At 37.5% G+C, this 13,831-nt stretch overlaps 1 protein-coding gene across 9 annotated transcripts in view; it reads left to right on the forward strand.

Annotated features, from left to right (window-relative positions):
* Kiaa0825 (KIAA0825 ortholog) overlaps positions 1-13,831 on the forward strand; it is a 485,775-nt gene that overhangs the window by 58,471 nt on the left and 413,473 nt on the right. For 7 of the 9 annotated variants that reach the window (XM_029561734.1, XM_029561732.1, XM_029561735.1 and 4 more), the window contains 2 exons: positions 9,330-9,497; positions 11,121-11,252. In XM_029561734.1, coding sequence (XP_029417594.1) covers positions 9,472-9,497; positions 11,121-11,252 — 158 coding nt within the window. In that variant the 5' untranslated portion in view covers positions 9,330-9,471. Of the gene's footprint in view, positions 1-9,329; positions 9,498-9,886; positions 10,042-11,120; positions 11,253-13,831 lie in introns of all 9 variants that reach the window. The other 2 variants (XM_029561736.1, XM_029561737.1) reach the window with 2 other exon arrangements.

Here is a 13,831-nt window from a genome sequence, read left to right on the forward strand (position 1 = left end):
TTTCATTCAGAAGTTTATCCCCTTCAGTTCTTTGATTTATCTTCCTTCAGTTCTTTGATTTCTTTGTTTGTGTGTTCTTTTAATTCATTGCATACTTTTATCATGTTTATAATTTTTCTTTTGAATTCCATGTCCTGCATTATCTCTAGGGGGTTTTCATTGTACTCTTCTAGAGGACTATTTGTATTTGGTGGGATATGTTATTTTGGTTTTTCATGTTATTATTTTTTCTCTGTGATTTTGACATATGGATTTCTTTTGTAGTTTCTGATTGTTGTGTGAGACTCAGGCCTTCAAGTTTACGTCTGCTTCTTTTAGTGAACTTTATGTGTCTTTGTGGTTTACTTTTTTGGCATGAAATACTGGTTCATCTAAGCTTCAGGTTCTCTCTTTTGATTTTATATTGGATTGGCCAGGTTGCTTTTGTCTTCAAGAGTTCCCACAGAGGCCAGTCAGTTAAGGATCAGATGCTCTCAGGCTTTCTCCTACGGTCTGGATCCTTCCAGGAAAGATTTTGGCCTCAGGAATTTGGGGGTTGGACTGGCCTGTGAGCCGGGCCCAGGAATGATGCTGGTTTAGGGCAGCTGGTGGCTGTGCCACCCAGAGATGCATAGGCAGATGAGAGCAGGAAGTGATCCCAAAGCCTCCTAGTAACTGCACTGAGGAGCTGGGTTGGTCTGGATGCAAAGGATCAGGAAGAGGAAAGGTCAGCCCCTGCATCCCTGAAAGAGGCTGGTGGTGGTGCAGGCCCAGGGAAGCAGATGGAGGTGAGGGTGGGGCTAGGCCCAGAAGCAACGCTCCTAGGGACCAGAGAAGGCACTGAGTTGGTCTGGATGACGAGGATCAGGAAGTAGTAGTGGTTCCCCAGGTGTCTGGGGCCCCAAGTCAAGGAATGGGACATGACCCAAACTAGGAGGAGAGACCTGTGGGGTAGATGGGAGGGTGAATGTTGCTGGGGGAGTCAAGGCGTGGAGGGCACAATGGACTTACCCCAGAGAGAGGCCTGAGGGTCAGAGAGAGGCCTGCAGATGGTGCAGGCCCAGGGAAGCATTGGGAGGTGAGGGCAGGGCCAGGCCCAGAAACAGTGCTCCTGGGGACCAGAGAAGGCACTGAGTTGGCCTGGATGAAAGGGATCAGAAGGCAGTAGTGGTTCCCCAGGTGTCTGGGCCCTCAAGACAAGTAATGGAAAGGGACCAAACTAGGAGTTGAGACTGGAGGGGGAGATGGGGCTGGTGGTGAATAGCAGAAACTTTTTGATTTTATGTAATCTCGTTTGTTCCTTTATCAGGCTCTTTCCTGTTCTATTGGAGTTCCATTCAGAAATTTCTTGCCTATATCTTTATCTTGTCCAGTTTTTCTCTTATTACTTCTAGAAGTTTTGCAATTCAGGTTTGATCCTATTTGAATTGACTTTGTACATGGTGAGAAATATTGACCTAATTATATTCTTCTCTTTATAAATATCTGTGTATTATATTTTTTGACTTGTGCATGTTGAACCACTTATTTGTGTGTGTGTGTGTGTGTGTGTGTGTGCACTTTCTATGAGTGTACAGTGGTCAAAGGTCAATGTCAGATGTCATTCTCATTTGCTCTCCAGTTTCATTTATTTATTGAGGCACGTTCTCTCCTATTGACTAGACTGGCCAACCAGAGAGCCTCAGGGATCCACCTATCTCTACTTCACAGCACTGAGATTACAGGCAGGCAGTGCCATGCTTGGCTTTCTGTGGAGGTGCTAGAGATCCAAAGTCAAGTTCTTATGCTTGAGCAACAAACATTTTATTCACTAAGCCAAAGCCTCAGCCCCCATAATCAAACATTTAAATCACAAATGCAATAATTTTTAATGTCTCGTCATCTGAGCAGTTTACCTACTCAGATTATTCAAAAATGTGCAAATACAGGGACAAGTTAATTTTATCACTGTTCCAACATTCCTAATTTCTAAAGCTATGTAGAAAATTAGTTATTCTTTGGTTCATAAGCAGTTAGTTAAAAAAAACTACATATTTATATTTTATGTGTATGAGTATTTTGCCTGCATGTAAATGCACCATATGTGTGCAGTGTCCGCAGAGGCCAGAAAACGGTGTGGGGTCCCTGGAGCTGGAGTTGTAGACAGTGGTTAACCACAGGGTACTGGGGACTGGGAACCAAATCTGGGCCTTCTTCAAGAGCAAGTGCTCTTAACCACCGAGCTATTTCTCCAGTTTCAGTAGATAACTTTTTTTTTTCTTTTTAAAATAAAATAGTTTATTATTATTTTTTTAATTACAACATAGAATAAGTAGATTTAATAAATGTTTATAGCATATTTCATCCAAAAGCTGTGGAATATACATTCTTTTCAGCAGTCAGTAAATAACTTTTAAACAGGTGTGTCAGTGACCAAAGATAAGAATTTAGTTTGGTGTGGCTTCAAAGCTAGTGTCTCCTTATCATTGCACCAGGCAATCCTCCATGTTATTTCTGTGTGACTATGTCTCTCTGTCTCTGTGTCTCTCTCCATATTGGGAAAAAAGATAACAGTACAATAATGGAATAGAAATGGTATGTCCCATAACATATAAGAAAATTGAAACAGTATTATAAAATATCCTGACTAAAAAGAGCCCAGGACCAGACAGAGTCACAGTAGGAATTCTACCAGACATTTAAAGAATATCTACAACCAGCCCTTCTAAAGTATTCAAAAAGCTAGAAAGAGGAGAACTGCCATACTCATATTCCTTCCATGAAACCATTATCACTCTAATACCCAAACTAGATAAAGACATACTCTAAAAAGAAAACTATAGCCCATATCCTTAATGAACATAGATCCAAAAATTCTTAACAAAATGCTTGCCAACTGCAAACAGACACACTTCAAAAAGATCATCCACCATGATCAAGTTGGCTTTATTCCAGAGATGCAATGATGGTTCAATGTACATAAGTCAATAAACATCATAAATGGATTCAAAATTCACATGGTCATCTCAATAGATGCAGAAAAGGCCTTTGGCAGAATTCAACATGGATTCATGTTAAAAGTCCTAGAGGGAATTGGACTGGAGGGAACATAACTCAGCATAATTAAAGCTATATACTATAAACCCATAGCCAATATCATTCTAAACGGGGGAGAAAAGAGAAAAAAAAAAACCTCTGGAAGCATTCCCATTAAAATCAGGAACCAGACAAAAATATTCACTGTCTCCACTCATTTTTAATATACTACTTGAAACTCTTGCTAGAGCAATAAGACAAGAGAAGGCAATTAAAGAGAATCGATTTGAAAAGAAGTTGTCAAATTATCTGTAATTGCAGATATGATATTATACATAAGAGATCAAAAATTCCACCAGAAAACTCATAGAAGTGATTGTCACTTTCAGTAAAGTGGCAAGTTACAAAATTAGTCTACAAAAATCAGTAGCCGTTTTACATATCAATTACAAGCAACTGGAGAAAGAGTACATGGAAACCCTCCTATTTACAATAGCCTCAAAAAAAAAATGTAAAAAGAAATTTGACCAGTGATCTCTAAAATGAAATATTTAACTATTTGAAGAAAGAGACTGAGAATGACACCAGGAGGACTTCCCGTGCTTATGGATTGGAGAAATTAATATTGTAAAAGGACATTCTACTAAAAGCATTGTATAGATTCAGTGCAATCCCAATAAAAATCCCCATGACATTCTTCACATAATTAGAAAAAAGCATCCTAAAATTCTAATGAATTCACAAAAGACCTCAGATATCCAAAGGAATCCCGAGTACAAAGAACAACACTACAGGGATTTCCATACCAGATCTCAAACTATATTACAGAGTTGTAGTTACAGAAACAGCATAATACTAGCAGAAAAACAGACACAAAGAGCAATGAAATATAATTGAAGGCCCAAACATATGAGTACATGAAATTTCTGTAGGAGAATGAAAGTAGACTCTTATCTTTTACCCTGCACAAAAATCAACTCCAAATGACTCAGAGACATCAATGTGAAACCTAAAATGGTGAAACTGTTAGAAGAAAACATATACAGTACCCTACAGGATATAGGTGTAGGAAAGGACTTTCTAAATTGGACATCAGTTGCTCAGGCATTAAGGTCAATAATGAACAAGTGGGACCTCATTAAATTAAAAAGCTTCTGTACAGCAAAAGAAGAAACCAAGGAAGTGAAGAAAAAACCCACAGAGCGGGAAAAAATCTTCATTAGGGACACATCTGACTGAGGTTTCACATCCAGAATATATAAAGAACTCATAAAACAGAGAATCAGGAAAACTAGATGACCAAATTAAAAGATGGGCCATGGATCTGAACAGAGAATTCTCAAAAGAAGAAATAATGATGGCTAAGAAACCCCTTTAAAATTATTCAACATCATTAATAATTAGGGAAATCCAAATTAAAACCATTTCAGGATTTCTTCTTACCCGTCAGACTGACTAAACTCAAGAGAACAAATGACATTAAATGCTGGAGAGGATGTGGGGAAAGGGGAATGCTCATTCACTTCTGGTGGGATTGAAAACTTGTGCAATCACTACATAAAGGAGTGTGGAGAACTCTTAAAGAAAACAAAACTAAAAATGCAAGTCTTGGGGGCTGGAGAGATAACTCAGTGGTTAAAAACACTGGTTGTTCTTGCAGAAGACCTAGGTTCGAATCCCAGCACCCACTTGGCAGCTAACAACTGTCCGTAACTCCAGTTCCAGGGGATCCAGCAGCCTCTTCTGTCCTCCGCGGGCATTGTACAACACGAGTGCACTTACCTACACACAGGCAAGACATGCATACACATAAAATAAAAATAATAAATAAAATATTTTTTAAAATGCAAGTCTTCTGGAAATAATGCCAAAGAATTTTCACTTAAAAGATTAGATCTAGCAAACCTTGATTATTCTGTAGAATATTCTAGAAGAGTATACATTCTGGAGGGCATTGTGACTAAGTCTAGGTGGTTACTTGATTCTTATGAATACAGGTAAAACTAATATGTATTCAAAAAAATAATAAACTAAAAATGAACCTAACTTATGACCTGGTTCTACCATTCCTTGTCATATACCCAAAGGAGTCATCCTATTGCAGAGACACTTGTACAACCATGTTTGTTGCTGCTTTTTTCACTATAGCTAAGACATGGAAGCAACTCAGTTGTTCCTCAGCTGATGAGTGTATAATGAAAATGTGGTACATTTACACAATGGAGTTCTACTCATTGGTAAAGAAAGATGAAATCATGAAATTTGCAGGTAGATGGATGGAACTAGAAAGTGTTATACTAAATGAAGTAACACAGACTCAGAAAAACAAATAATATATGCTCTCCCTCATTTGTGGATCCTAGCACCAAATCCTTGTATGTGAGTGTATATCCTGATATAACTACAGGAGCCAGGGAAATGGAAAAGAACCATGGAGGTAAATGGAAAAGAAGGAACCCGAGAGAGAAGAACTGTAGGAGACAGGTGTTACCAAGGGGAAAATGGGTAAAATGGGGGTATTTAAATGGGAGGGGGTGAGGGAGGGTTATCCACGGAACTATGGGGGTAAAGGGGAAGAAGGGGCTCAAGAGAGGAGGACCAAAAGACACAGATATTATCTTGGTTGAAAGAGGGAAAGTGGGTGTACTTTAACTGGGAAGGGGAGAGGGAGGACTAGAGAGAAGGGGGGTGAGATAAATCCCTAGATGGTGTAAAAAATCAGAGGGAAACTGATTAGTTAAAAAAAAACTTACTGAAAAATATTAGTTAAAAAACTTACTGAAAAATTACACATAAAACCTCTACATGAGTCCATGTGTGTAGCTGAAGGCTATATAACAAGAAACAGTGCCAAATAGGAGAAACCTCCCTTCCAGTTTTTGGTCAGGGTAGTCCAAGTGACTCCCAAAATTACACAGGCTGTTTCCATAGCCCTTGATTGCCTCCCAGAACTCGAAGGTAAAACTCTATTGCTGAAGACAAGACATACTTTGGTCACAGAACATGGAGCAATGGAGCTGGAACTGACCTGAAAGTTACCTCCCCAAAAGCTGGCTCTCATAGTTTTAGAGATCACTATGCAAGCTGCTAAGGGAGAGTATCAGTAAATGGTTCAACCCCAGCTTTAATGCCTAATAACCATAACACTGACTGGCACCTCAAACTATATTGGGCAATAGTGATAGTTTTATCTTGGAGGTATTCAATACCTACCTATTTGGAACTAAAAGTGACTCATGAAAGGGAACTCATGTGTGGTACTGTAACCATAGCCAAATGCAAATGACTAGAGAGGTCACGGATCTTAGAGAAAACCCCAAGGCTGTCAGATCCCTAGACAAATGTATTTTTCTACTACATGCTAAATATAAATCCTTATATTTGCAGATAAGTATGCCTGTCAAAACTCATCAAAGAATCTTCTTTTGCAACAGATTTAGACTGTAACAGAATTCTATAAAACTGGTCTCACACAGAGAATAGGTGTCTTTGAAGTGCCCCACCATAAGTGACATATCTACATATCATTGTAAAATCACTAAATGTACAGAACAAAGAGAGGTTACTGAAAGTTACAAGAGAAAACAAGTTACATATAAAGGAAAATCCATCAGTATTGCAGCTGACTTTTCAGTGCAAACTATAAAAGCCAGAAGAGCCTAGAGCAAAGTATTCCAAGTTCTAAATGATCATAAATGCCAACCCAGGATACTTTATCCAGCAAAACTGGGTATTTTATCATATTATCAACTATTTATCGTAGTTGAAGAGGAAAGAAAAATCTTTCATGAAGGTATAATTACGGAAACACAAAATAAGACAAAGAACACAAATAAAAATTAAAATAACAGGAAACAATATATGTCTTTAATAACCCTAAGCATCAATGAACTCAACTCCCCAGTCAAAAGATACAAAATAATTGAATGATTAAGAAACAAATCCATCTTTTTGTTTGCAAGAAACTCATCTCATTTTCAAGGATGGGCACTACCTTAGGGTGAAAAAATATAAAATATATTCCAAGAAAATGGCACTAAGAATATAGCAGGGACTGCAATTCTAATATCCTACAAAATAGACTTCAAATTAAAATTAATCAGAAGAGATAAAGAAGATCATTTCGTTCTGATCAAGGAACAATTGATGAAAAAGATATTACAAACATGAATATATAGGCACCAAACTCTGGATTTTGGACATCAAGACACAGGTTAACCCCTAACCCCTACTCAGTAATAGTACCTAATTTCAGTATTCCATTATCTCCAATAGACAGGTTAACTGGACAAAGAATAAATAGAGAAACGTCTGATTTAAATGATATCTTACCTGAAATGAACCTAATGTATTTACAGAATATTCCACCCAAGCACAAAAGAATACACATTCTATTCAGCCAATAGAAGTTTCTCTAAAATAGACCACACTGGGGCACAAAAAACCCTTAACAAATGCAAGAAAAAGAAAGAAAAGAAAAAAAAATCCTTATATTCTATCAGACCACAATGCAATAAAGCTTAAAATCAATAGCAGAAGAAGCTAGTAACTACACAAACTCATGGATCTTAAACAACATACTCCTGAATGACGAATGGGTCAAAGAAGAGATAAAGAAGGAAAAGTATTCCTGGAACTAAATTAAAATGAAAATACAGCACAGTAAAACCTCTGGAATACATTAAAAGCAGCCCTAAGAGGGATGTTTATACCTCTGGGCACCTACATTATAAAAATCAGAAAGAGCACAAATAAGTGACTTAATGTTACAACTCACAAATTTGAAAAGGCAAGAACAGACCAAGCCTAAACCCAAAAATCCAAGCAGAAATTAATGAAATAGAAACAAACAAAAAAAAACCCAATACATAGAATCAATGAGTCTATGAGCTAGTTCTTCAAAAAGATAAACAAGATAGGCACATCCTTAGTCCAGTTAACCAAAAGAAAGAACAAATCCAAATTAACAGAATCAGAGATGAAAGGGGAAACATTGCGACAGATACCAAAAAAATCCAGAACATTACAAGGAAATACTTTAAAAACCTGTACTCAGGGCTGGAGAGATGGCACAGTGGTTAAGAGCTGACTGCTCTTGCAGAGGACCCAGGTTCGATTCCCAGCACCCACATGGCGGCTATGAACGGTCCTTAACTCCAGTTCCGGGAGAATCCGACTCCCTCTTCTGACCTCCCCGGCATTGCACAGCACAGGTGCACTCACATACATGCAGACAATACACTCATACACATAAAATTAAATAAATAAATAAAATATTTTTTAAAAACCTTTACTCTAATAATTTTGAAAATCTAAAAGAAATGGATGAATTTCTAATTCATGGAAACCAGCAAAGTTAAAACAAGCAGAGACCAACAGCTTAAACAGACCCATAACAAATAAGGAAATCAAAACAGTAATGCAATGCCTTATGACTAAAGAACCCAGACCCAGATGGATTCATAGCAGAATTTTACCAGACATTCAAAGAAGATCCACAACCAGCACTACTTAAATTATTCAAAAATATAGAAACAGAGGGAGAACTCACAAGCTTCTTCTATGACACCAGTATTATTAGAGTATATAATCAAAACCAGGAAACGACACAACAAAAAATGCAAACAGTATGCTCATATCCCTAATGAACATAGAAGCAAAAATTCTCAACAAAATGCTTGTGTTGCACCCCTTACTGTTTTACTTGTCATCTCTCCAGTTCTAGCTCAGTAACTAGCTCTTGGCAAATGTAACTATTTGTCATGGGTCTTAAAATGTGGTACCACAGAATCAAAACTATGCTAAATCCATAAGTCCTAATTTTTAGAATTGGGGCTATTAAGTATTTTCATGTAATACTAGGAAAATGATGTTCAAAATTAAACTTAACTCCAGCAAACTTCATTGCATACCAAAATATATTTCTAAATCTTAATTGTCACATCATATTTAAATGCTATAAATGCAATCTAAATTAAAGTTAGTAGTTTCATATACCAAAGTAATACAAAGCAGATTAGAGCTAAGAGATGGATAATCACTATATTTCATAAGGACCAACTGTAGTATTACTCTTGGCTGAAGTGTTATAATTGGAGCTTACAACTTTATATTATTCAACATTACTTACATGTAGAATGAATGAATAGATCATTGCTTGGCTAAATAAGGTATAAAGAAAGGTTATTTTGGTTCACAATTTTAAAGGTTTCATTGAATTTGTTGCTTTGGGGCCTATGGTAGGGAAAACCTGCATGTTTCTAAGAAACAACAAATGCTATGGCTGTGAATGGGGTCCTAGAAGAACTCAAGAACAATTACTTTTTTTCACATAGAAATAGGCTCCAGCATTGTCAATAATGTTGGTTGTACACCAGAAGTGGACGGAGGGACCCTATTGCTGAAGACACTGCTTGATGTGAGCACAGGAGAGGGAGAAATCAAGCTTGGACTAAGCTGGAAACCCCCTGCCATTGGATGAGTGACTTTCATGGTGGCAAAAGGTGAGATGCAGATGACTGAGGGGGAATTGTCCCATATAATTCTGCTCAACGATGGACCCCCACCTATTGCACTATCAACATGCCAAACAAGATGTTCCTGCTGGTGCAATAGTGAAGTGTCTAGTGTATGTACAACCAGCAAATTTTCTATTGAATGTAATGCCCTCTCCTAGGGGTGGAACACACATCTGGTACTGTAGACCAGACAAAACCCCTGTAGCAGGGGAAAATAAAGGCCCCAGTGGGAAGCCGGTGCAATTGTTTTGTTAGATGGATGTGATGCACCTGCTAAAGTACCATTCAAGTGTTTGTGTTTATGCCCATAGGTTAAGTTATTATAGCAGCTGCAATTTACATGTTCTTTCTTCTTGCTGTTTGTGTTTTTATAGTAGATGGAATCCCACTGAAGGCCAACAGCCTATTGAAAAACTGATGATACAGAGACAAGAAAGTTCAGTGCCTTGCCACAATAGGAGGATCATCCCACACCTACCATCCCCTCCAAGGCTCAGGGACTTTTGTGGAAGAGGTTGGCAGAAAGACTGTAAGAGCCGGAGGAAGGAGTGGTGTGTTAACTGGAAGTGTCCTCTGACCACTATACCAGCAAGCTGTAGTCACACCTCCTTCCCATACTCATCAGAGGGTCGAGGGGGAGTCAGTTATCCCTCCCACCCAATCAGTTGACCTTAGTTCCATGTGCGGGAGGGGCTGAAGATATATAAGATGAGAATGCCAGCACCATTTTCTGTGGCTGTCAGGAAGTTACAGGACCTTTCCCATGCAGTGAGTGTGGACTTTCCAGTGCAGCCATAAATGGGGGGCACCCACTCCTCTGTAAATAAACGCCTACCCTATGCTCTGTTAGAAAAAAGAAAATGAAAAAAAAAAGTGTTAAGATGCATGCTGAAGTGCATATTCACACAGAAATCACCTTGGACCAATACAGGTGTCTGTGAGTATGCACATTGTCTCAGGCACTAAACCCATAAGGCTTTTGTACTAAAGTTTATCTATTGCTGAAAGATGAGTTCACATATATAGCAGATTTGTAAGACATGCATTTTATATTTTATGTATAAATTACTCCATCTATTGTCATATTGTAGAATATAAACTTCCATTTTTGTATTACATAACTTTAACAAATTAGCTATGGCTAAAAAAAAAAAAAGAAGAAGAAGAAGAAAAAGGAAAAGAAAAAGAAAAAGTAGGTCCCAAGGACTTTTGTGAAGTTGCAACTTCCAGGTCAGTAATGACAAGGATGGAGGGAAGATGTCACTTTTCATCTGTACCCCCCTCTTGATAGTGGTTTCTGTGAGCTTCAGTTTCTACTGCAGCTTAGTTACAGTGAGGAGCAACAGGATACTTAAGTGCCTTCTAAGGGTTGATATGTTTTTCAGTTTTCAAACCACAGACCATTGTGAGAATTAGATCACACTTCATGACATTTAAGTAACAAAACACTTACCTAGCTTAATAACACCTCAGTTTTCCTCCTCCTGTGTTTCATTGTGTCTGTAAGTGAAAATTAGTATTTTTAGTGCAGTATCACCACCTGAGGTGAGGATTCCTTTTTCCTCCTCATTTTGTGGAAACGGACATCTTTTTATTCTCATTTCACAGAATGGATGGATTAGATGAATATTCCCATAGTTCTTTTGACCTGCAATGCCTACTAAACTCATTTCCTGGAGACTTGGAGTTTAAGCAGATCTTCAGTGACATTGATGAACAGCTGGAACAAAATGCTACAAGGTAAATATTGCTACTTATTTAAAATAAGTTGTTTCTGTGTTTCACATAAAAAATCTGCTTTTAACGTTTTCTACTCTGTATCGTTATGGTTTCTTTATTATTAACTTTCTAGAAAAATATTGTTTAGAGTATTTCTCAAAATTTATCACAGTTGTCAATATCTTATTACATTTGCCTTTGTGCATTTGTGTGCATGCATGCGTGTGAGTGGTGTATACACATATGGGAGGTATGTACTCACCTGTGGATTTGTGTATTGAGTTCAGAAGCCAGAAGTGAACTGTGGGTAATTTTTTCTTTTATACTCCACCTTATTTTTTTACTTCTTTGAGACAGAGTCTTCCTATACCCCCAGCTGGCCTCCAACTCAGAGATCTGTCTGCTTCTGTCTCCAGCATGATAGGATTAAAGGTGTGTGCCACCAGGCCCAACCCAGCCTACCTTATCTTTTGAGACAGCATCTCTCATTGAACCTATAGCTTACCATTTCAGCTATATTTGCTGGCCATGGAACCCTCAGAATCTGCCTATCTCCATCCTTCCCTCCAGCTCTGGGGTTACAGGTGCTCACTGAAACAACCTGCTTTAGCAACATCCTGGGGTCTGAATTCAGAATTTCATACTTAACACAGCAAGCACTTAACCCTCTGAGCCATCTCCTTGAGCCCCTGGTTTAAAGGTAGAAAATGTAAGCACTCTTTCAAATGGGCAAATAAGAGTTTATTAAATTACTATTAATAGTTTCTTAATGTTTGAAATATTGATGCCCAGATGAGCATTCTTGTTTGTATGATGTGGGCTAAAATTTAAATTGTGAAGGTAAAGTATTAAAATATGTGATGATGTCAAGCCGCTATTGCTGATAACAGAGCGTGAAAAATAAAATTATTTTGAACTTGGGATGGTTGTGCAGTTCCTTTAATCCTAGTGCTCTGCAGGAAGAGAAGGAGGCAGGAAAGTAACAGCAAGCCTGGAATACATAGTGAGACCCCGACTCAAAACAGCAACAAAAATATTTTGCATAGTGTTTGTTATTTTAAGTCTTTAACTCACTTAATTCAGAGGCTAGGGACTCCATGGAAAATTCCTAGTCCAGGTTAGTCTTCCTTACTTAGCCCAAAAGCAATGTTTCCAAATACTTGGGGAAGCAGGAACAATATAGTAATTTCCATTGATACATGTTCGTTTACATTTCTATGAGTCCCTTTGTTCTAATTCACTGACTATGGGTTACAAATGTGCAAGCCATGGTAAAAATCTCTTATGCAATTATAGATACAGCATTTCCTTTTTTAGAATTTATAGTGTAGTTTAAATAATTCAAAGGAAGTGAGCCAAGCAATCAAATATTTGATATTGTTCTTCTTGTCTACATGACAATACAGTTAGTTCTTTGTCATCATAATTATAGGAGTAAAATCAAGAGATAGCATATTATTGGGGCATTATAATTAAAAACAAAATTTTCTTCTTTCTCAGAAATCCTCTGCATTAAATTAGTAGAGAAAGAAAACATTTATTATTGATTAATCATTAATATGACATGTGTCATAAGCAATTCTGCAGACAGAAAGGAATAATATGACCTCAAATAGCCAGATAGACCTGATTTATCTTTATATTATGAGCATAAAAAAATTAACATTCAAGTAAGAAGACTGGACATTTTGTTCTACATAATTCAACCTAACTTTACCATGGTAGTTAGAGAGACAGCCCTTGTTAACTAGCAGGAAAAACAAATTTCTCATATCTTTATGACAAGATTGTCCACTGGTTAGGTTCTTGGCCTTCTCATAAGAACTTGGAGGCACAGGAGCTGTTTCTCTAATGTTTGTGATTCAAAAACTTTGCTCCTAGTTTCTTTTTAAAATTTTTAAAAATTATTTGTTTATTTATCTAGTCTTTTTGAGACAAGGTCTCCCTGTCCTGGAACTCACTATGTAGACCAGGCTGGCCTTGAACTCACAGAGATCCCCCTGCCTCTGCCTCCTGAGTGCTGAGATTAAAGGTATGTGCCACCACGCCCAAATTTTTTATTTGTTGATTGATTGTATGTGTCTATATGTCTGTGTGTCTGTGCATGCACATGTCTCATTGTAGATATGGATGTCAGATGACAACATGCAGGTCTCAATTCTCTCCTTCCATCATGTGGGTCCTATAGATTGAACTCATATGTCAGGCTTGGTGGCAGGCACCGTTTACTCTCTGAACCATCTTGTCAACCTGTGCCTGGTCAGACATTGTTGGGTTACAAGGCTGACAAACGGCACATCTTGTTTTCCAAGGGATACATGTCAAAAATATGAAAAAGCATAGTTCAATGTTTACAACAAATGCTTTAAGAAAAAGTAAAGCGAATCTTGTCCCTTAATTTTAAAAGAATTAAACTTTTATCTTTAATTCATATTCTCCCTTATTGTATGCCTATATACATAATGTATTATATATTTTAAAGGTAACAAATATATATGACAATAATACTGTTAAGTATATGTATAGTTGATATTATATATAAACATAAAGTAACTATATATGACTTTAGTGTAATTCTATGTTTATGTAACTTTATTCTA

Source organism: Nannospalax galili, unplaced genomic scaffold, assembly GCF_000622305.1.
Source record: "Nannospalax galili isolate Female #2095 unplaced genomic scaffold, S.galili_v1.0 scaffold173, whole genome shotgun sequence".
Taxonomy (NCBI): domain Eukaryota; kingdom Metazoa; phylum Chordata; class Mammalia; order Rodentia; family Spalacidae; genus Nannospalax; species Nannospalax galili.